Raw genomic sequence first — 24,828 nt, forward strand, 5'->3', positions numbered from 1 at the left:
TCTTTATGTCAAACACATGTGATTATTTTTTTTAAAAGCTTCTCAACTTTTCTTCTTTCTTCTCTAGCAAATACAACAAGGATCTTTGAAGGATCTCGCATTGTGAAGACTGGGATGGTGAGTTGGCCCGAAGACGCCTGTGCAAATTAATATTTATGCTAAAAGCTGGGATCTTACACTGTCTCGATTGGCGAGAAATATTTGTACTTCCAGACTTTGTTTAATGTTCTACTGTCTCATTCATCCATCCATCCATTTATTCTTCTATCCATCTGTCTATCCCTTTCATCCATCCATCTATCCATCCATTCATCCATCCATCCATCCATCCATTCATCCAGCCATTAAACTTTCATCCATCCGTGCACCTCCATCCATCCAAACTTTTGTCCATATGTCCATTTCAGCTGTCCATCCATTCATTTTTCCATCCATTCGTCTAACCCTCCATGCCTCCATCTGTTCAAATCAAATTAAAAATGTATTTTTTTGGTCTGGCTTTTTCTTCAACTTCTCTTTATTCACATATTCTTTTTTTAATTTATAAAAGTAACCATTTTTAAATTATATATTTAGTTATTAACACCCCAACTAATCAATTTATCTAGTTTCTAGCAATACCTTAGATTTCATCATCAATAAAATGTCATTTTATAATTTAAGAGTTTTACAATTCCAGACTTTTATTTGTGTTTATGTTGTTTATATACTGATACTTTATGTACCTAGCTTAATGAGAGTCTATACTGTATGAAGCAATATTTGCCATTAATACAGATTGAACATTTGTATTTGTACCTTTACAATAAGCCAAATAAAAGGTGGAAAACTCTGAAATTTAGTTATGAAAAATGTGAAGGAACCCTATAAAATGTCTGTTGATGTTTACCCACATCTGTGTTTTTGCTTTTCCTACTCAGCCCACAATATCCCCAGCTTCATCTGCAGACATGGCTCCCATCAGCTCTGGCTCGTCCACCTGGACGTCCTCTGGCATACATTTCTCCCTCGTCTCAATGGCCACAGGGATGGGCCCCTTCCTCCAGCGGCAGCCAGGCCACAGTGGCATCAGTGGTGACCAGCACCTTGCTGGCAGGCTTGGGCGTCGGTGGAGGGGTGATCTCCTCCTTGCCCAGCTCTGTTTGGCCCACGCAGACTCCTCCCGCCAGTCAGAACCCGACACATCCATCCACCCCACCTTCGAAGCCCAGCACTGAGCAGGCGGCGGGTCAGGGTGCCGAGAGCGAGAAGCAGGCCGAGGACAAACCGGCCGCGGGTGAGGGGGAGGAGAAGGAGGAAGAGAACGGCGAGAAAGAGGAAGAAGAAGAAGAGGAAGAAGAGCTGGAAAAAAGGAAAAAGGACAAGAATTCACCTGATAATGAGGAGAAGCAGGCCAACAGCACAGTGCCCAAAGAGCCTTTAATCCCTACCCCCGCATCCACAGCCAAAGAGAAAGGAAAGGGCAATTCGACAGCCGACGCCGAACCTGCAAGCTCTGGTGACGACCGCTTGGTAAACGAGGAGAAGAGACCCACTGAAGTAAACACGCTCTCCACTCAGGAGCCACATAATGACAGCGCAGAGATGCAAATTCCTCAGAGCTCCACCGTATCTCCAAAGAATAGAAGTGATGGAAAGGGTCAATGGCCATTTTCCGTCCACACTGGTGAGCACATCTCTTTCTTCCGAACACATCTGAAACCCCTTTAAACAGAGAGGGGTGAAAGCAAAAATCTCTTTGATCAAGTCTGTTTCTTTTGTAGCCAGCTTCGTTACTAGGAGACACTTTTCCAAAGCAGACTTCTGCAAACACTACTAACATCTACGAAGGCCAATTTAGTAGAACAAATAACTTGACACAAGACAGTAAATACACTAGTTACCATCTCAGTCAAAAACAAAGCTCCAGGCTTTTGTGTCACTACAACAGAGAGGCCTGAAGGAAGAAGACGGTTGTCTGCCAGAGGGGTTCTGCCTCAAGGAATTCCTTTAAGCATATTTCAAAAGAGTTCGCTTCAAGGCAGAGCTTTTATGAAATTTTATCTTTTTTTTCTATCACAGTGTTGGAAATGATAAGTTTCTTGAATCCCAGAATGTCAGAAAGTCGATTGCATACGAGGTTTCCTCAATAATGCGATTTGCAATGAGGGTACGAAACAATTCGCAGCGTGAGTTTGAATCTAAAGAATGAAAAAAGAGGGAAAGCAGAAGGTTGGGGTTCAAATCTTTTATTAATTAATCCCATTGTTTATTCATTTTTCAGGATGTGTGTTTATTCTCCCCATGATATCACAAGCATCCTATCACAGAGTTTGTGTACATGTGGGGTTTGGACATGCTATTTATATAAACAGATAACAATAATAATTTGAGGAAATTTATTTTTACTTTATTGAACATTGCGAATTTACCCAGACACAGATTTTGATTATAACAATAAAACACAGTTTTTTTTAATTCTTTGTGGCTTCATTTCTGTAGTCTTGGAGAGGCAGTTTTTAATTTTTTCATGGCCAGAGAAAACTAAAAACTCTCCAAATAATGTCAAAGTTTAAATACTTTAAAATTTTAAAAGCTTAGTTTACCCTAATACCAGTAACTATTGGACAGTCAGGCAATGTCCAGTAATTAAGCTATTTTAATTATACTATTAAGTCATACTGGTACTTACTGTATATATTTTAATAATAAAGTTTTTTTGTTGTTGTTTTTTTTATCTACGTAAAACAAGTAACATTTCTATGGTTTGTTTTTTTGGGCTTGTATTATAATATATGTAGATAATTCATCCCACTCCTTACCAAAGTTCTTCTAAATGCTGTTTTTCAACATGATGCGTATTTTCTAACTTGTTCAAACATCTATTCCTTATTTATGTGTACATTTGAAGTTAAACTAGACACCATGTGGCGAGACAGAAGCTGGTGGCTACAACATTCTTATTGTTTCCTAGATCAAACCATCTTGTCCAACGTGACGCGGACTCCTCCTCACCCAGGAATGGGCCGGATGGTGTGGATCGTTCCCCTGGTGGTGGTGTCTGCTCTCACTCTGCTGTGCCTCGTCATGCTGCTGATCGTGATGGTCTACTGGAGGTAAGGCACAGTTCAATAAGCATTGCGTAACTTCATTACAAAGGCTCAGTGATTCTGAGAAAAGTGTTTGTTCAAACACTTACATGTCAGTGATCAAGTGCTTTTACAACACTTGTCTCGATTTGATGGAAGTCTGACTGAAGCATGCCTTCTTCAGAGGTATGAAAGACCGATCGGCCCCTCACCCACACTGCCTCCACTCTCCTTTCACACAATATGCAGAGTGACAGCCCCTCATGCATTCCTGAGTCTTTCCAATCAGCACAGCGCAGTCTGGGCGTGTTCTTTAAAGGCACATGCATCAATCTTGTGGCTGAAAACACCCCACTACTGCCTTCACCTTCCACACACAGCACCATCACCCAACTGGGTGAAAGGGAAAGAGACCTGAAGGCCCTACAGCTCCAGCCCAGGTCCCAGCTGTGTCTTCATCTGCTGGGCTAATTTCCAGCCATGCCATTGGAGCTCCAGTAATTACACAGGCCAGGCCACTAGCACATGTCGGATGGTGGTTAATGAGAAACAAATAGCGCTGCGGACCACTTCCTCAGTCGGTGCCAGACATATTTACTGCTGCTACTTTGTGGAAGATTATATTTGTTTCTACTCTCTCTTTTTTTTTTGGATAGAACTGCTCTGTTAGATTACTACACCAAATGTTTATAGCACCTTCCTGTGGCAGATAATAAAGTTGTGATATAAATAAAAGCCTGGCTATCAGCTCCAGGGAGGTGCAAAAAAAGAAGAAAAAAAAAAGCGACAGCTGGAAAAGAGGCGACTGTGGCGGATTCAGTCGGTGGATGAATTAGTGAGAGTTGTGGTATTTGAGTAGAAACGCAGGGGCAGCTTTGAGATTACAGCAGCTGTTGTTGTGACAACTCCGACAGTTCACAGACAATGGCTGCTTCCCCTGGGGAAAAGGCCATGATGGAGGATAAAATTCACACTCTCTTAACTCTTCATCTTCACTGTAGCCTCTTGGTGATGAAGCGCAGATTAAAGCTAAAGTTACTCGGATTACAGAGACTTCTGATGTTTTTTTTTTGCTCAAACGCAAAAATAAATATTTGGAAACTCTGGAAAAATAAGCACTTCTGTGAATAAGTCTTTACCCACTGCAGGTTTGTCCTGAAAAGCAAAAATTACCTTGTTTGAGATTTTCAAATACATTTCAATATTGAACAACGATAACCTGAGTAAATACAAATTGCAGTTTTCAAATGGTTTCAATTAATAAGCACAAAAAAACTAATCTAATCTAGTAATTACCCCCTGAACCTAATAACTGGTTGTGCCACACTTAGTGACAGCAGCTGCTATTAAGTATTCACAATAATTGGTAATTACTTGTTTACTGTCCCTGTGAAGGAAATTTTCCAGAAGATCTCCAAAGCAACCACTTTTAAGCATTTTGAAACCCGAACAAATTGTTTAAGGGCCCAGCATCTCAATCAAATTTAAGTCTGGACTTGGACTAGGCCAATCCTATTTCAATTTGCCTTTCTTTTGGAATTTTTAAGCAATTTTGAGGTGGACATGCTGGTGTGCTTTTGGATATTTGTTCTGCTGCTATAACTCAAGTGCACTTGAGCTTAAAGTCACAAACTGATGCTTCAGAATTAGAAATACTTTATTAAACCCTTTGCGAAAATCCTCATTTTAGTTGGACATCCTCCCTCAGGATTTCAGGATTTTCTGTCATAGAGCAGAATTCCTAGCTCCATCAATTATGGCCAGTCATCCGGGTCCTGAAGCAGCAATCCAGCTTTAAGACTTTTACCTTACCTGAATTTTAGAGCCAATATAACTGGAAAACATTCTGCTCCATTATAAATGAAACCATAATTTCAAAATGATGTATTTCCTCAGGTCTTCTTTGTCTCATATAAAAATTTGTTTGATGATGAATGCGTCAAAGCAAAAACAGAAACACTGTGAGGGGAAACACTTTTTCACAGCACAGACGCTAGGGACATGTAACAGCATTGTCTTATTTTTAATTTAGCTTTCTTCAGTCAGTCTTAGGTTATAGACCTATCCACAGTGGAATTAATTGCTGAGGTTAGGATGCACATCTGGAAGCTTCTGGTGCTCGAGGTGCCTGTAGAAGATTCTGACATATGTCGAAACGAGAACAAATCCCAGCCCTTGTTAGCACCTCGCCGCGGCTGATGCCTTTGCTGCGCAGAGGGCCTCTGTTTAATCCCAGTTCCCTGCTCCCTCTAAGTCAACTCCTCAGCAGCTCTGGGAGCCAGTCAGTCAGGAGATGTTGACAATGCTGCTTAGGTAGCTGGACCACATCTGCACTCCAAGGGAGCCATTAAACGGGGAGGCAGTGACGCAAATCTGTGGAAACTCTCCTCCCCCATTTGTCTCTCCTCTCTCCCCTCCCCTTTTTTCCCCTCCATCATCTGAATACCAGGGCCCCTCTTTTTTGTTTTTTGTTTCATCTTTCCTTAACAATGACAAGCATCTGCTCCCTCCTCTACTCCAAGTCCAGGTAGGGATAACTTATGGAAATACTAGCAGAAAATCTTAGGACTTTTGTGAATTTATTGATATACATTATGTGTTATATGAGACTGTGGGTCTGCACGGTGTGCAGGACTTAAATTATTCCCCTTTCACTGTTTTCAGTCTTGTTAGAATTGTAGATTTTTTTTCCTCTGGTCTCCTATGGTGGAGAAGGCTGTCTTGAATGTTGAATATATTAACCCTAAAAATTGCCCTTTCAGAGAGCTGAAACATCAGCTGCTAAATAATGTAGGCTTTCTTAAAAGATCATGACTTATGGCAGTTTTTCATTTTGCAAACTTTCAACCTTGGATTGTTTAAAATGTTTATTTTAAAATTGTGCAAAAAAAGTTTTGAAGGCTAAGTTTGTCTGACAAATAGGATTGGATTCCAAAATAATGCACCTCAATGTTGATTTAATTATTGTCAAGAGTGAAATGTATATTTGAGGCTTCAATGTACGTAGTTTAACCCATCTGTGCTATGTGCGATCAGCCATGTCACAGCTACTCCTGGGTTTTCATTAGCACCTGTCACTTTCTTCAACATTTCTATGCTAATGTCGGCAGAGCACATCTGAGGATAGCTTCCTAATACACTTTAAAGCATCATTTGTGATGATGGTGTGGATTTACTTTGCTGTGGTTACGAGTCTTATCTCTCTGTGGCCCTGCAGGAGATTTTTCCAGACGGCTCATTTCTATGTGGAGGAGAGCAGCTCTCCACGGGTGGTGGCCAATGAGAATATCCCAATCATCCCTATACCAGGTAAGACATGTTTTTTTTCCCCCTTCAAAATATGGCAAAGTAATTCAAGTTTGTTTGTTTTTTTGTAGTTTTTTTTAGATACTTCCAAAGCAAGTATACTAGAGGAATTCTAATATAAAAACAATGGATTAAACCAAGGTGCATAAAGGTTTCTAATACAGACTTTAAAAAAAGCATTGAAAGGCATAGAATTTGATTTTGGCATTTTCTAACATTGAAGACATATAGAAAGTAATATATCTATACACATACAGTATATATATAAAGCATCAAAATCTGACTTTCTATAAATAAACTCCATGAAGACAATACGTTTCTGTATTCAATCTAACTGCAGCTGTTTCTCCTGTAATAACTTCTGGTTACGTCTGTTTGTTTGTTTTTCTCATGAGTCTACTTGATATTTTGAGAAATATATATGTAGAAAGAATAACAGGATAAAACAATAACCACTAGAAGACAGGTTTGAGATATCAAACTTTTTATTGACCTAATCCAACTTGACAACTATGATCACAACAGACAACCTTCAATTATATGTTATATTATTTCAATTGTCTTGAAATAATATAACATAACAGTTGTCAAAGTAAACTCAAGCTTGAAATACTGATTTATTATATCTATCGTATTAGAATTATGAAACCTCTGTTATTATTGGCATATTGCAAAACAGCAACTATTAGTGAGACATTCAGGCCAACAGTCTCTCAAGATGGTAATGTAATTAAACTGTTCTTAAACACTAAGATCTCATTATTTTGAGATGATGGGAAAATAGAATTACCTTATATCACACTTGAGATCATTTTTATATCATTTTGAGATAACGATATAATAAAAAAAATAGTCATGACATGATGAGCTCAAAACTCAGGTTATTTCTAGTTATTAGTGTGAGCAAATTGTGTCTACATAATTCATAAGAATTAAATCAGGTTTTTGACCCACTTACTGACAACTTGCACTTATTCAATGTTTGACTGAGAGAGTGAAGCATGCTTTTTTTGTATGGGGAGCTTTCAATGGCTAAAACATATTGATGCTAAACTGCAAACAAATAAAATAATACACGTCCCACTAGCCATTTATATGTGCCTGAAAATGTTATGAGTTATTTGAAACCTTGAATCTACAAATTCCCATTTTTGTATTAGGAATGAGTGTAATGCGCCAGCTGTAATACCTCCAGTTTTCAGAGTGTGTAAAATATTCAAATAATTGTTGGTGAAATGACTAACGGTAATTTTTTATAAGCTGGTAAAAAGGAACTATACACGATAAAAATAAGTAAGGGGGTTAGCTGTGTTCAAATCAGCTGCATGAAATCTAATGTTTCCTTTCCTCTTTTAACCCATAGAGAGTGTCGTGGACTTAAGATGTACCATGGGAGACTTGACTCACATTTAAAAAATACCCATCAAGCTGATAAAGGCAGACCTCTACACTGTCTCATTAACGGTTTATAAAGGGCTTCATGCATTACCTTGACACCTTCGTTTGCAGAGTTTCTGTTCATTTACATGTGAAGTGACTCTTTACGTAGCTTAATAGAAGTTGAGTGACTGGCTTTTCTTTGCACTTAATATCCCATGCAGCGGTGCGGTGGCAGCTTGTCGATATCAGACTTTACTTTCCCAGTCTCTTAAAGCTCAGGGACATTCCAGGGCAGTGATAGCAGAGCTAGAGCGCAGCTTATGCCAGCATTTACTTTGCATCCTTTGTTCACTGATTACTCTTTGGTAAACTCTGAATTTCTTTGCTCTGTTTGTGTACATTTATTTTATTTTCAAATTTGAAACATAACATGTCATTTAACCATAAATGTGGACGACCCATGAGATAAGTTTTAAATACTGAGATCAGCCTTTAAGTCTTACAGTTTCTCTGCATCAGAGCCATTTTGATGAATGACCAGAATAATAAATCAGAACTCACCTTTTACGCTGTGACCACTGAAGCACGTGAGGGCCCCACAGGCCTCAGCTGGGAGGGTGTGTTAGTTAAGACATTGGCTCGACTCAGCAGCCATGACAGCTGAGTCCCCCCTGCGCTGTTCTGTGCAACGCCGACCGGCCTCATCACAGATCCCTCATGTGTGATTTGGAGCTGATTTGGCTCAGATGAAACAGATGCTCCCAAAACTGGACATAGGTGTTTGTGGGGTTATTCTGCCAAATGAAATGATAGTTCCTCATTAAAAACAATAACTCTAACTGAGTAGTCTAACATAGCTGATCAGTTTCAATATTTGAGTAAATTAAAAGATTGATGCCTATTTTCTAAAAATCTGTTCCTGATTGTAGTAAACATGTAATGGGCTGAATGTGTTGTATATATCTTCTACAGATGATATGGACGCCATTCCTGTCAAGCAGTTTGTTAAACACGTCATGGAACTTTACAAAAGCAACATGCAAGGTTTTGCGGAGGAGTTTGAGGTAAATTTTCACACTTCATCAATGTTGCCATGGTTATTTACTTTAACCTTTATTTCATACAGTAGTGAATTTACAGATGATGCAAATAGAGCCTTTACAGATACCAAACTGAGCCTCCTAGATTTTTCACAATTTGTCACATTACAACCTAAGAAATCAATGTATCTTATTGAGATTTTACAATGGAAGCACAGCTGGAAGCGATTTGGGTTTTGTTTCTTCTGGCCTTTTATATATAAAGTCTGAAATCCCTGCCTACTTTAGTTTGCAAGACTTCACAGATTGAGTGGAACGTGTATTTTGCCAATAATATTTTAAGTGTTTCCCACAACTTCTTATTTAGATTTATGTCTTGACTTCGACTAGGTCATTCTACAGTGATAAGTTCACACTACAATAATATGATATTATGAATGTAGGGCATTTAAGTGGAAGCATGCAAGGGTGATTTCCTCAGTCTCAAACAATGTGCTGAAACAACAAACCAGCAACGGCAGGTGGGTAAGCCACAACAAAAATTTTCGATGGCTTAAAGACAGGTTGCAGCATCAACCGCTAAGGAAGATTAAATTAGTTCTGTGTTTATCATGCAGGAACATAATGACTGGAGTATTTGTTGATCAGGTAGTCTGGGCGTGTCACTGTACCATTCACAAATATTGACAAAAAACACACCAGTTCACACTCACACTGTAAAACCACCACCAAAACCACCACCGAAGCCTCATCTTTATCTGGCTGCTACATAATGTTTCCTTAACGTCTCTAACATCATCAGCGGCCATCATCTCTGCTCAACGTGAATTGATTTTTATCAGAGAACAGCATAGATGCTCCCTGGCCCATGCAAGGTGATGACGCCTGTGCCAAATGGTGTGATTGGGTACCCTTGCAGGTCATCCAGCACGGCGACCACAGTGATGTAAATGGTTTGGAATGGGCTGTTGCAACATTTTGGTGTCTCTCACTTCAATTAAATATGTCAAGAGTTGAGTGGGATTAATCTTCCGCTGACGATGAAACGGTCATCTATGCCGTTCTGTGACTCTTCCAGTCTTGCTATATTTCTATTGCAACCTGAGAACGTCCTGTTTCAATCCTCGCAATGGTGAGGTACTGTTGATTAGTTGGTAGGTTCATCTTCTTTTGATATCAATACATGAGCAGCATGATGAGGAGGTCTGATTGAACCAGGAAATGTAATGGTCGATTCATGGATCAAATACTTGTGAATTCTGTCATTAAGCATGAAAAAGTAGTGAAACGTTGAATAGTTGAACATGTACATTCATAAGTTTAGAGATTGTCATATTAGGTTCACCTGTAAAAGCTGTGCTGCATTTTAGATTCATCCTGAAATTTCACCTGAAATTTATGTACCTAACTTTTTGTGAGCCATATAAATATGTTTTTATGTAAACCTTTTATTGTTGCTCTGGCTGTTTTTTAGGGTTACCATCCAGCTGGAAACTGAGTCTCTGCCTTCGTCTGAGATATTTTATTGTCAACATTTTCTTCCAGGATTGCACTGTAATTTGAACTGTAATTTTTTCACAATGGCAAGCTTTCAGAGAGGCAAGCTTTCTTCTTGCCTCTCTGCCATGAAAGCAATATTTATAGAGCAAGACAAATTTGTTGTCCTTTTCCCACCTCAGCAGCTCCTCCAGAGTTACCATGCCCGCCTTCTTCTCTAACCCATCCTTCCATTTCCCAGATGCTTTAATAGTGAAACTAAAATACACACAAATGGACTCGGTTTTCATGTTAGCTGACAATTGGTTACACTGGTTTGGGTTTTGTCTGACAAACTGCTGAGTGCAGATTGTGTTTGTGAATTTTTCAAGCTCTGCAAACCAGGTTGCATGTGTACAACAGCTAGGAATCACTGTATTGCTGTGTTTGTATGTGGAGGCACAAAATTTGACCAGATGGTCTGGAGAAAGATGGAGAGAGCGGTCAGAGGGATGGAGGTTAATTAGAGAAGGCTCTTTCTGCTGGTCCTCTGGATGGGAACACATTTTTTTTCTGTGTAACTAGGTTAAGAAAGAAGGCAAAAGCTTCGCCCCCAGAGTATTCCCTCTAATTGGGGTCAGGCGGTGTGAGGCTGGTGTGCATGGTTTCTAAATGCACCAGGATGGAGCCCTGTTTGGAAGTGACTGTATTTTGTGGGTGGGTGATCACACCACGGTGTAGTAGGGGGGAAAATAAGGAACTCTTGCTCTGCTGAAGCGTCTTTGACCATGAAGGCACTGAACTCCTGGAATCTCATTTATGTATGCAAAGCGTTTGGGGGTATAATGTCCTCTTTCTAAAGAACAAGAACAGTATCCCAACAATTCCTGTTTTTACCAGGCAGTCTTTACAGTTTATTGGAAGCCTAGCAAGCTAATACTATTAGCTCCTCTCTTCTTGCTTAATAAAATCCATTTCTGTCTATTTTTTTCTCTCCCCAGGAGGTCCAGCGCTCCACAGTCGACTTAAAAATCACTGCAGAACATTCCAATCATCCTGACAACAAGCACAAAAACAGATACATCAACATTGTAGCCTGTGAGTCGGCTGTGAAATCTGATTAGAACGTCTGCCTCTGTGGGATTCAATAATGTTTTTATACCAGGTTTTCATCCTTTTCATAATAAAATATAAAAACGTCCATGCCTCCTTCTTACTTTCTTCAGATGACCACAGCAGGGTGAAATTGCGAGCTTTGGCAGGAAAAGATGCCAAACATTCGGATTACATCAATGCCAACTATGTGGATGTGAGTTAGATTTTTTTTTTTTCATTTCACTCATGGCTACTTTAGATGTTTTATTATTTTTTATTAATGCAGGTTTCAGCTTGGTTATCAGAGCATGAGCTGTGAAAGAATCATTCCCACTGTGGAACACCATGTGGCAGTTTTATTTAGGATATCAAGCAAGGTGTCAAAGCTGCAAAATTGTATCCAGCATGTATTTCTGATATCAAATCGGCTACATATTTCTTCTAGTTTGTGGGAATAATGTATTATAAGGATTGCATCTTATCAGCAAATAATCCCATTTCAGGGCTACAACCGTCCCAGGGCTTATATCGCTGCTCAGGGTCCTCTCAAGTCTACGTTCGAGGACTTCTGGAGGATGGTGTGGGAGCAGAACACAGGAATCATTGTCATGATAACCAACCTGGTGGAAAAAGGGAGGGTAAGGTCACCCTATTTACTCCCACGCCAGAGACGTCCTGGCTCTCAGACATGCGCCGCTCACACTGCTGTTTGGCTCTCGTGTGTTTCAGAGGAAATGTGACCAGTACTGGCCAACGGAGAGCAGCGAGCAGTACGGAAACATCGTGGTGACGCTGAAAAGCACCAAAGTGCACGCCTGCTATACTCTGCGCCGGTTTCTCATAAGGAATACGAAAGTTAAAAAGGTAACTCAGTGCAGAACAAAACATGTAACCTTTCTGTCTCTAAAGATTTAAGTGTTCATTGTTTTCCTTAAAAGACTGATAGAGATGCATAAATGTCTCAATACAAACATTATCTGTTATTCAATTTATAAGAAATGGTCAAAATGGCAGTATTTCCTCTATTAATTGCTGTAATTAACTTTTAGTATCTTTACTATTGAATTTATTTATTAAATCACTTTTCTGCCTTTTTTATTCATTTAATTTGTCATTCAATTCTGCAGATTTTACTTTTTTTAATTTATTCCTTTTTTAAATTTATTATTTTATAAATGTATTTAAATTTATATTCAAAGGCAACTTTTAAAATTCTTTTATTTCTCTGTGCACCCCACCCGCTGCCCTCTCCTGCTTTCTTTTAGCTCATGACTGCTTTGCGTCTCTCTTTTACATTTATGTATGATTTATCTCTGCTCATCTATTCCTCAGCCTCAGAGTGTGGAGATAAATGCAGAAGGAAGGATTTATCTAATTATTTCTGAAGCTTTTGTTGGCTTATTGGTTGATGTGCTATTTATACATTTCTGCCTGTCTTACTTCTGCCAAGGAGGTGCTTTGTTCTGTTTTTGTTTGCCAAGTTGTTTAAAAGATGAGGAAACACTGCATAAAAATGTGACTAGTGGTGGGACACAATATATCAGGAGTGATTCTTTTTTTTTTAAACCTGAACTTATTCTTTAAGTTCAGATTTAGTCCATTTATGTTTATTTTTTGACCATTTAGTTTTGCAGAGATAATCCATTCCTCCATCTATCCAGCCATGCATCATCCTATTAATTTGTTCATCCATTTGTCTTCCCATGCATTCATCTGTTTGTCCATCCGTTCAAACTTTTGTCTATTCATCCATGCATCCATTCATTATCAAGTACAGCTCTAAGGGCATTATTAGTAGATACAGATTGCATGAACTTTGCCACCACAATGCACTATCATAATAAGCAGATTAAACTACTTCTATTTAGCTAAATATGTTAATAATAAAAATAAATATTATTATTCAAATATTCTGGCTCCATTCAGGCTGAATTCTCTACTACTCCATGGATTCTGTCGCTCCATGGCAACAGAGTAAAGCATCAGTACTGCATTTTCCCCTTGCTTAACTTGCTTGTTTTCATACTTCAGGGTCAGAAGGGGAACCAGAAAGGGAAGCTTAATGAACGCATCGTGATCCAGTATCACTACACTCAGTGGCCTGACATGGGAGTACCAGAGTATACCCTCCCTGTCCTCACTTTCATCAACCGCTCCTCAGCGGCTCGTACTGCAGACATGGGTCCCGTGCTGGTGCACTGCAGGTACATCCTCAGCACTGAGCTCCAGGGCTGAATGAGTGATCCAGATGGGCAGTCAGACTCATTAATAATGATTTGCTTTTAATCTCTCCCTCTGAACATCCACTCACACCACTTTGCGCTCTGCTCTTCAGTGCAGGGGTCGGGCGCACGGGAACGTACATCGTCATCGACAGCATGCTGCAACAAATCAAGGACAAAAGCACAGCCAGTGTCCTGGATTTTCTCAAACATATACGCACACAACGCAACTACCTTGTCCAGACTGAGGTAAGATGGCCGAGCTCGTCTGGGAAGTCTGGAAAACCAGGATTTCTCCTTTTAAAGGTCAGCTGTGATTTAAGATGGGAGAGCAGTTATGAAGTTTATTCAGTTTGATACTCAGAGCTCAGGTAAAGGTCACGCTCGCTGCAATTTTCAGTGCACTGCAGAGTTCAAGCGTTTACACACTCTCCATAATACCGATGACCGTATTACACCGGAGGTGGCCCACTCTGGCTCTTCTCAGGCTGAACACTGCACTCCTCAAATCATGGACATGAGCAAAATGGAAGACAGGCAGCAGAAAAAAACAGCACACTGTAAATCAACAATATGGATTTACATATTGTCTGATTGGTCTGAAATTTTCTTTTAATATTTTTTTCTATGTGTAGAAAAATGGAAATCTTAAATTAAAAGTCTAAAAAATATGTATTGTTTCATTTTCCTCTCCAAAAAATTTCTAACAAGTCTACTCAACTGACTCGTGATTCATATAAAGCCTTTTAAATATTTTATCACCCCAACTCTACAATTACCCCTTATAAATGACAATGAAGCGGTCAATAAAACAGTCATTAATAAGGCTGTAAAAATGCATTAGCTCTTCACTGTTGCTGCAGCATATCACTGAGAGGATGACAGGTTGAAGTGACCAGTAACGTCAACATTAACTTCCATTAATAACATTCTTAACTAAGTCCTTAATAAGTGTTTTATATAACATCCCATAGCTATACGGTAACTTGCCTCTTTTTTCTTCTTGCTCGTAGTGTTTTGTATAGTGTTTGCTTTTGATGCTTTGAGTAAAAAGGGCCAATAACTGACAAAGAAAAAAGAAACTTTGAGTCTAGTGTACTTACCAATTCACATCTGCTTCAATCTAATTAGGCCCGAGCAGCAAAGCGCTGCAAAGGCCTATTGTATCTGTACTGTTTATTATTTCTATTGAAGTTTTTGGTTTTTTTAGGATTTAGTCGATGTGTACATAGCTTCCTGGACCTCAACATTTTTATTGGTTCTAAAAAGGCAATATTTTGTGCTCATTCAGCCATTAAGGTTTATTCAAAAACTTTGGTAAAGGTAGAACGCAGTCCTACTAGTTGTGCAGTCTGGGGACGCACGTCTCTGGAGTTTAGAATGCGATAAAAATCAGTGAAATAAAACTAAAACAGCAATAATACCATCACATTGTTTTCATAGCAGTTAAAAGCCTCTCCAAACTCGGTGAAAATGTGCAGGTTGAGTTGATTTAAAGTGAACTGTGCCGATCCGAATTTGGATTACAACTTGTCATCTAAAGAGATCATTTACTGGATTTTCATAGCTGCTAAACTCTGAAACTGCATTAAAACCACTTCTAATTTTGAGGCAGTTTGTAATAATCCACAGACATTCGATTTGTTAAACCCTGTAAGATCTCTCTTGTTGTAACTACACAGCAGCCATTCAAACTAAAATTGATGATTAACAATCCTGAGTAGTTGTGGTTGCTTTAGTTGGTATCTTAGGCCATAAACAGAAAGAATATGTTCAAATTTTACTAGTTAGAATCTCCTGAAAATGCTTTGATAATAGTGTTTCTGTATCTACAGAGACCCTTGAAAGCAAAAGTGCACGCTTTCCGTGAGGTTGGTGGATTTTTTCGACTGTAAAACACTGATATTCAGCATGGGTAGCTGGTTTTAGATGTTGTGTTGGCAAAACAAAAAAAAAAATGAACTCTGGTCATGCAATTTAAAGAAAACAGAAAATATAACTTGCAGAGGAGGATAAACTGGATGAAGCAAAAGGCTGGAAATATTGAACTAACGAAACATCTTCAGCCTCCTTCACGCACGAGAAAAATCCACCTTTAGTTCACAGTTCACCAAAAAAGTTCTAACTTCTTAGCATTCCTGTTTCTGGATAGATTTCAACCTATATTTGCCCCAGAGGAAAAAAATATTATCCCAGAATACTATCCTGGCTCCTGAAAAAAGGTTCTTCAGTTTAATTGCATCTTAACATTAACCCTGATTTCATGAGGATTTCTGTAAAATTTAGTAAATTACTTTTTGGTCAATACAGCAGGGGGAAAAAATTAGTTTATCTGGCATCCCTAGATTCGACTTTAAATTACACAGTTCTGAAATTGTACGTTTCTAAAACCTTGTTATATTTTAATACCTGAAACCCACCTGTGTCTACATTCTCATAAAACAACCAGCTACCTTAATGTTCACTGAAGTAATCGTGCCGTAATTTGTCATATCTTTGGTTTGTACACGAGTGGCTATTACAAATTAAAATCAAATAGTGTTCTAAAAATATATAATGATACAGTAAGTTACCTAACAAACAAGGTACTGTATATATTACTTTTGACCTATACTGTAGAAACTTAAATTTAGAAACCCTAAAATTAATAGAAAAAGAACCTGCTATGAAGTAACTTACTTTCCTCTCAGGAGCAGTATGTTTTCATCCACGACGCGCTGATGGAGGCCATCCTCAGCAGAGAGACGGAGGTGCCGGCCTGGAAGCTGCACGGCTACGTCAACAGCATCCTGACGCCTAACTCGACCGGCCGCACACGGCTGGAGAAGCAATTCAGGGTGAGTGGAAGCAGCCTGAGCTGTCTCACCATCAGCCGGATCTGAGGTGGTCCGCTGATCACAAACTTAATAGCAACACGCTCGGCGGCTTTTCTGCTACTAGACTGAAAGTGACTTTGATGTTAGCTTCATAAAATCATGTCTGTCACCTCTGTTGCGTTACGCAAAGTTTGATGAATGTTTTATCAAGCTACGGCTCTTTCAACATCAAGAGAGGAAAGAAAATAATTGCTCACATAAAGTCACTTACATCCCAGTTTCCACACTTGTCATTAAAATAGAAGTGGTGCTGTTAATTTCGAGTTGTGTGTCATTCCTCGTGCTTGCGCTGGACTTCCTTTGACTTCCAGAGCCAAAATCTGATATTTATTTTTTTATTTTTTTTTTTCTCCCAGCTGCTGAGTCAGTGCAACACACGCTTCGTCGAGTGCTTCAGCGCTCACAAAGACTGCAACAAGGAGAAGAACCGCAACTCCTCAGTTGTTCCCTGTGAGTATTTACCGCAGCATCCTCACTCTGGACCCATAGGTTGAGCAAATAACCAATCACGTCACTCCGTAATGCACATTTATTTCCTTTATCAGCGTGTGAATTATTAAGACAATTCCTGCTCCAAATTTAGAATCCATTTCCATAATCCTATAAGTTAATCTTTCTGTGCATTCTCAGCACCCTGTCAGGAGAAAAAGGAGGTACTTGTTGCTATGGCAACAGCAAGGACTGATAATGAATGTGTGCATTATCAGCGGGCGTGATATAAAAGACGCTTGGGTTGGGATTTAAAGCTTCGTTTTTTTTTTTTTTCCTCTCTGTGCCTCAACAGCGGAAAGAGCAAGGGTTGGACTCACCACCCTTCCTGGCATGAAAGGAACAGATTACATTAATGCATCCTACATAATGGTACAGTGTTGACAATTAATGAGTTGCTTTTCTGTATCCTGAGCCATTAAGCTTCTGCTGAGAAAATGATGGGTTGAGCAAAAGGCTAACTGTTCCACCTCTGTCTACTCAGGGCTACTACAGAAGTAATGAGTTCATTATTACCCAGCATCCTTTGCCCCACACCACCACAGACTTCTGGAGGATGATTTGGGACCACAATGCTCAGATTATCGTCATGCTGCCTGACAACCAGGGGCTGGTGAGTGAGCTGGCCATGAAAAATAGAATCATTTAAGCGTTTGTGCGGTGAAGGAACGCTGATGAATAATTAGCGGAGGATTTAAATAATGTGCGCGTCACCGCTCTCCCCTCAGGCCGAGGATGAATTTGTTTACTGGCCGAGCCGAGAAGAGGCCATGAACTGCATCGCCTTCACCGTTACTCTCATCAGTAAGGACAGACTGTGCCTCTCCAATGAGGAGCAAATTATCATCCACGACTTCATCTTGGAAGCCACGCAGGTACCTGCTAACCATGATAACTGTTAATGAGGAGTTGTTCAGTCGCTGTGAGTGGAAGCTTTAATTAAAATCATAAAGTCAAGATTAGCACAGTCTGGAAATCTCTGAAAAAGTGGAATTTTATTAATCCAATTTTCCATTCATAAAAAAGTATTCTGACCCTTTTGTATATATAAATGTTATATCTAAACATCCATTGTCCTTTTGCAGCTTCCTTATTAAAATCTGACTGAAGTAGAAACATCTGCTGTACATTTGTAGTTACGGCATTGTATTTATAAAAAATAATAATAATGCGTCTGATAAAATATTTCTGTTGGACATGAAGGAAATGTGAGAAACGTCTTCTTCTGCTCTCATCAGGATGATTATGTTCTGGAGGTGAGACATTTTCAGTGCCCCAAATGGCCAAACCCGGACGCCCCTCTCAGCAGCACCTTCGAGCTCATCAATGTCATCAAGGAGGAAGCCATGACTCGAGATGGCCCCACCATTGTGCATGATGAGTATGTTACCTTTCCTCCCAAAGTTTAGAAACAAGAGTGTTTTTAGGGGAAACGTTTTGTCCAGGGAAATAAAGAATCTGCTTAATTTTAATAAAGATATTGATCTTACCTGCTATGTTAAGTTTGTATCTTGGACTAGAGTGAAGCAAATGATCTTCTTTTAATTTCTGGGGGTTTATCACAAGTAGGATTAAGATTAAAGGCAATGCAGTAAATTTTGAGTGCTTTCCGTACCTCTGGGTTTTAAAGTCCTTAAGTGTACACCAGCACTTATTTTAATGCCCCATAATGACGGGAAAAAAAGCCTAAAACTCTTGTAGATTCCCAGCTGATGTGCCTCCTACATGCATCAGTGTCTGCAGCATCTCATCTGCCATTAATGGGACATATCTCCCGGTCTGTCTGCAGCTCATTAAATTATTTTCAGAAGTCGTGACGGAATAAATAACACAGCATCCTTCGCTCATTTATTTAGGTTTGTGAATAGAAAGGGTCAGAGCCCTGAAATAAAATTTAAAATCCAACATTATGTTTAAAGCGAGGAACACCCGGCGTAACCTTGTTGAAGAACACTTGGCAGCTGTCGCGATCTCACAGTGAACATCTCCTTCTAGGTGTGGAGCCGTGTCAGCCGGCATGCTCTGCGCCCTCACCACGCTGTCTCAGCAGCTGGAAAGCGAGGGCGTCGTTGACATCTATCAGGTGGCCAAGATGATCAATCTCATGAGGCCGGGGGTCTTCACTGATATAGTAAGTTTGACAAACAGAGACTTTCTGTTGTTTCATTTCTCTAAAACCGTGTGGAGGGATTGTTTCTAGACACATTTGTTCGTGAAGCTGTTGGGCTTGTTCAAGCCTGTTCTGCTGCCCCCAAGTGGCCAAGTAACCATTTCATATGGTCTGATAAACAGCTAAAGGCCCACTGTGACAAATATTAGCAGATGCTGCATTTTGCAAGCTATAAAATAACTATTACCAAGCTATGTTTAACATATGTATTTGTCTTTTCTGGGCCACATTAACCCCACAGTAAAAGCATTTGTAAGTTGGCCAGTAGTTTCTACACACATGAATATTAAAGCTAATTTCTTTTAGCTAACATCTTGTGGGGGTTAAAACCTACCGTCTGAATTTTTCTTACTTTATTCTGTGCTGAGATTATCAGTGATAGACCAGCTAGAAAGGTAAGTGGGAGGAAAATGATGTGTTGTTTTCATATTTTTCAAAAATTAAAGTGCGACATATGTATTCAGCCCTTATTACTGGAATAAATGGAGATAACATCAAGTTATTCCAACTGTGGCCGGATGTTTGCTGATTAAATTGTCCACCTGTATGTGATCTAATCTCACATAAACACAGCTGTTCTGTGAAGGCCTCAGTGGTTTGTTAGTGAACAAACAGCATCATGAAAACTGAGGAAGGCAGCTAATAAAGTTGTGGAGAGGTTTAAAACAAAATTGTGTTTTTAAAACAATATCCCAAGGTTCCCAGCATCTCACAGGTCACTGTTAAATTCATCTTCTGAAAATGAAGTGAGGGTTGTTCACGTGGAAACTTTCTGCAGAGATTCACACAGTTCAGGTGCGAGAAACTCATTCTCAACTCAACATAACCTTTATAAAAATAATAAAAGAGTACCAAGACAAAAGCAATCGCTATAATGATGAAGTTCAGTTTGAAGTTCCCACAGGTCAGGAAGGGGACGCTGCACACATGTGGAAGCACACTACCCATCACTTTGAAACACTGCCTGTGGCAGCATCATGCCGTGGGATGCTTTTCTTTAAGGGACATGAAAAAAGATGGCAAAGTGTAGGGCAAGAAATCCAGAAAGAACATCTCTTGGTCTACAAAAGAGGACACCGACTCCAACCGAGTCAGAGCCACAGAGGGGATGGTTTAGATCAAAGCATATTCATGTGTTAGAATGGCCCAGTCGCTGTCCCGACCTAAATTCAATTAGGAATCTCTGGCATGACTTGAAAACTGGTATTTATAGACTCTCTTCATCCACTCTGTTTGAACTGTTCTGCAGAAAAAGAATGTGGAAAATGTCTGTTTCTGGATGTAGAAAACACCCAGAACACCTGCCACAGTCTTTAGAGCTAAACATTCATCTACGAAATGAAGAACACGATGCACAAATAGACCCACACAGTTTAGTTTTTTTCATTATTTTTTTAAATGAGATTTATTTTGCATTGACTTGACAATCATGCACTACTTTGTGCTTTGTTTGATTTTTGTGCTGCTTATGATTTCTGCTAATATCTTACGTGTGCGCCTGCAACTACTGTGGATGATTCTTAAACAGATGTTATTTTCCAGCAGAGCAAAAGAAGTTTGATTAGTCTTGTTTGTGCAGACCACCTGGTGATCGGAGCAGGAGACCGGTCCAAAGGTCTCAGAAAAACCCTCTGCCGATCCTCAACATGAGAATCAATCAGGCTTCTCACCCTGGAGATCACAGAGCTAAGAGAGCAAAAATTGAGGTTACTGTAGGCTGTGGCGACTGATTGGGGGCCTAACCTCCGTGTCTTCACGGTCAGAGAGTGTTACTTAGGAGAAAGACGCTTTTCAGGGTAGAAGTCCAGTTTAAATCAAACCTGGACACGACTAGTGTTCTGAACAGGGACCGTGTCTTGTTAACTTTTTAATATTTCTGTTTGTTTGCACAGGAGCAGTACCAGTACCTTTACAAAGCCATGCTGAGCCTGGTCAGCAACAGAGAGTGCAGCCTGAGTCCCACTCACACGGACACTAACGGAGTGGTGGTGATTGCAGACGAGTCGGACCCTGCGGAGAGCATGGAGTCGCTCGTCTGAGGACATTCCTGCAGGCACTTAATTTGTAAAAAAAAAAACAAAAAAAACACCAATCCAAGAACTTTTCTGAGGCCTTTTTGCCAGACTATTGATTAAACGAATAACCTTATTACTTTTTATACTGATAAAAAAGGTTTTTTGATATTTATGTTTTTTTTTTTTTGTTTATTTTTTCGGTCCTTTATTTCTTGTCTTTAATGTTCTCCTGCTGAGCGTTTGCACCTGTTTAAGTTGACATGAGGAAAAAGCAGCTCTGTCCACTTTGCACTAAACTATCAGTGTTACTGCCTACACCCAGCGAGTGGAACAAAACCTCGGGGTGGGGGGGGGGGGGGTTTCGGACCGCATCGAGACAAAACCTGAAGCATGAAGACCAGGATGAGTTGAGGCGATCCACCTAAAGTAAAGTCTTAAACCACTTCATCACACCGTTTCATAGCCCAGCATGTTTTTTTTTGTTTTTTTTTTACAGTTTTCAGGCTCCACCCCTCTTTTTATCACGTGAACAGACTTTCAGCTGCTTCTACATTAATGTCCCAAAATCTCACTGCTGTCCTGTAAAATGTACTTATGGCTTTTTTTTCTTTTTTTTTTTGTTAAAATGTGTTGCAACATCTAATGTGAACATTTATTGCTTTTTACAGGGATTTATATTGTTGTATTGTTTTGTAATATATATATATATATACATATATATATTATCTTTAATAGCCCTGTTATGTTTATTTCTGTACTACTAGATCCATATTCCTGAAGGAGGTTCTGTAGCTTGTCAAGTATGGCCTGCAAATCTCCAGCCTGATATTATTTTTCAAAGTTTTTGTTGTTGCTTCTCTAACCTCAGCAAGTCACAGCTCAGCAGTTAACACGCGTATCTGTACCGACACAACGCAATGCCTACAAGAAAACACACAAAAACAAAACAAAACAAAAAAAAAGATTCACTCTGCACAAAGTTTTTCATCTTTTATTTCGAAGCGTTTTGTCGCAATGTAATTCGAATCTGTTCCCGGCACTGATCAACAAGCGGAGTCATTTTAAAATCAAGGTGAAAACAAATTTCTTTTGTTGGGTTTTAGCAAAAACTTTCCACATCAATTTCATTTGATCAAATCATTTATGGGCTTGTTGACACCTCTGATTGTTTTTCCTGCCAAGCTGCTATGAGTCACTGACTTCTCCCCATTGTGTTGTTTTTAGGACATTCCTGCAGAAATTCAAGTAGTAGTTAGTTTTGTTTGAGTTTACTGAAGACGAGCATCTTCACTTGATCCTCCTGTGAAGATTTAATTCAGTGCCTTGGAAGTCATCCCAGTCTCTAACTGGTCCATTTATTTTAGCAAAAACGTTGCCATGAAATGCTGTATTTTTACCTATATTTTGACATGTTAATTAGGTTTAAATCCAGAGCCAGCCTGAGGCACAAGCAAACTAAGCTGCTGCATACAAACAATACTGCTGCGTACGTTCTCCAAGCCTGTAGGATCCACCAAGAACATTTTATTTCTCACACTTAATAAATCTCAAACATTATTTTCTTGTTGTTTGGTGTCGACAAGAATGAGATAAGTTTTAAATCTGCTATGTTCTTTTTTAAAATAGTAGATTGCTTAAACTGAATAAATAAAACCTTTAAATGATTTAGATTTTAAAGGATTGATACTAGTATGTTTGTAAATAGGACAGAAAAAATATTTTTTCTCACACATTCAAATGTTTTAGATCAACAGACAATGGTAGGCTTAGTAAATACAAAATGCAGTTTCCAACTAATTATTACATTTATTACCAAGCCTTGCATCCAAATCATCATGAAGAAGAAATTGCCATAACTGGTTGAGACATCCTTGGTGGCAAAAACTACCATTCAAATGGTTGTATTAACTGGAAATCACCCTTTTTTTTTTTTATCCTTTGGGAATTTTTCTTTTTTGCATAATCCATTGCATTTTCCAGTGTTAATTCATGTGCATTTTAGAATTTTAAAAACCATGAACAAACTACCTACCTGCTTACGGTCATGGCACAGCATCTCAATTTAATTTAGGTCCAGACTTTGACTGGACTTCTCCAAAATGTTATTTTTGTTCAGACTGCTGTTTATTGTTGAACCATGAACCCTGATCTTAAGCATCTGCCTATGCTTTAGATGTTAAAGTTTCTTCTGTAATTTCCTGGATGAGATGTTGATGTTGAGGTCTTGGAGTAATTTTGGTATAAACACTCTGGAGTTCAGTGGAGTTCTACATGGTTAGAAAGTTAGTTTGTAACCCTTTCCAGAAAGATAAATATCAATGTCTTTGTTTCTCTTCTGTTTCTGAGTATCTTTACATTGGGGCATTATGCATTGCTTTGTAAAATCATTTAACCTACTTGTCACTAAATAGGTTCTATTTAAGTGATTTTTAAGGATATCTTTTTCCCTTAACAAAATAAATCATTACTTGAAAGCTGTTTATTCACTTTAGTCTGGAAATTTTTTCTCCAGTATTAAAATTTATTTGACGATCTGTAATGTTCAGTTATGATAGAAGAAATGAGTAAGGAAAGAATGCTTTTTCATAGCACTCTACTACAAAACCATGCAAGATGGTTTATACTGACTGGTAGGTTAAATTAAGAGTTACTAAATTAATTTCTGCCTGTGGCCCCATTGAACTTTGGGTCCACCTTGCTTATGTAGTGGCATATTTAGATTTTTTTTTTTGCGGTCATTGGACATAAATGTTTGATTATGCATCCAAATTTAATCACATAAAGAAAATATTCTTTGCTGTTATTTAACTTTTCAATAATTCATAGAATTTATTTTCACCTTGACATAAGCGTCTGCTGATCAGTGTCTCATTTAAAAAAAAACAACAAAAAAAGAACTCTGTGAATAAATAAAACACGAAAAAAAAAAAGTAATAATCCAAGGGAGGTGAAAACTTTTCTATAGACACTGTACTTTCCTTCTTGGTGGGTTGATGCTTTATTTGTAACCAAAGATGTGGTTCCAGTTTGCGACATGTTAAGTGGTTTTGTCCTAAAATCTATTTAACCGACGAGCGTTTGAAATCAAATTGTTCCGTACAGATTTTCCAGTGTCAGAGGTGTGAATTTTAACCAGAGTTTAAGCATGTTTCTGTTCGAGCCTCAGGAACTTGCCTTCCGGAGAAATTTTACTTTTGTGATGCTTTCCTCACTCTAGTAAACAAGGTTACAAATTCAAGCTGTAAAATTGTATTTTATCCAGGCCGAAATTCCGTCTCTGCGTTATTTTGTGGCTATAATTATAATCCCTTTTCAACCCTGAACTTGAGTCTCTGGTTTATTTGTGTGTTGTTGTTTTTTTAATTATTATTATTTATGAAATCTCTAAAGAAAAAGAATAGTAATACTTCACTTTCAAAATGCCAGTGAAACCCTCATGCTCCAACCTACTTTTGGAATAAATTTTATTACCTTTCATTTCTTCCAGAAATTTATTCTCTTAATGTCTGCAAAGAAATCCCTACTGGGATTTTGGGAGGATCTTCCTGACATTTACTTTGTGGTCTGGGGAGACGGAGTTGGCTTATTTTGGCTTGGTCAGTGGTTTAATCTATTTAGAAATTATAAATGTTCTCTTCCATCATGTCATGTTTGTATTTCAGTATCCTACTTTATTACTCTGGTATCATGA

At 38.9% G+C, this 24,828-nt stretch overlaps 1 protein-coding gene across 1 annotated transcript in view; it reads left to right on the forward strand.

Annotated features, from left to right (window-relative positions):
* ca16b (carbonic anhydrase XVI b) overlaps nucleotides 1-24,460 on the forward strand; it is a 155,543-nt gene extending 131,083 nt beyond the window's left edge. Inside the window, 20 exon segments of the mRNA XM_032549643.1 lie at nucleotides 68-117; nucleotides 921-1,034; nucleotides 1,036-1,666; nucleotides 2,954-3,095; nucleotides 6,286-6,377; nucleotides 8,727-8,818; nucleotides 11,272-11,368; nucleotides 11,497-11,579; nucleotides 11,869-12,003; nucleotides 12,095-12,229; nucleotides 13,397-13,569; nucleotides 13,701-13,836; nucleotides 16,278-16,424; nucleotides 16,820-16,913; nucleotides 17,248-17,324; nucleotides 17,437-17,565; nucleotides 17,681-17,827; nucleotides 18,191-18,333; nucleotides 18,948-19,083; nucleotides 21,015-24,460. Of these exon segments, the coding sequence (XP_032405534.1) occupies nucleotides 68-117; nucleotides 921-1,034; nucleotides 1,036-1,666; nucleotides 2,954-3,095; nucleotides 6,286-6,377; nucleotides 8,727-8,818; nucleotides 11,272-11,368; nucleotides 11,497-11,579; nucleotides 11,869-12,003; nucleotides 12,095-12,229; nucleotides 13,397-13,569; nucleotides 13,701-13,836; nucleotides 16,278-16,424; nucleotides 16,820-16,913; nucleotides 17,248-17,324; nucleotides 17,437-17,565; nucleotides 17,681-17,827; nucleotides 18,191-18,333; nucleotides 18,948-19,083; nucleotides 21,015-21,161 (2,900 nt within the window). The 3' untranslated portion in view covers nucleotides 21,162-24,460.
* The last annotated feature ends 368 nt before the right edge of the window (nucleotides 24,461-24,828 follow it).

This window comes from Xiphophorus hellerii, chromosome 20 (genome assembly GCF_003331165.1).
Source record: "Xiphophorus hellerii strain 12219 chromosome 20, Xiphophorus_hellerii-4.1, whole genome shotgun sequence".
Taxonomy (NCBI): domain Eukaryota; kingdom Metazoa; phylum Chordata; class Actinopteri; order Cyprinodontiformes; family Poeciliidae; genus Xiphophorus; species Xiphophorus hellerii.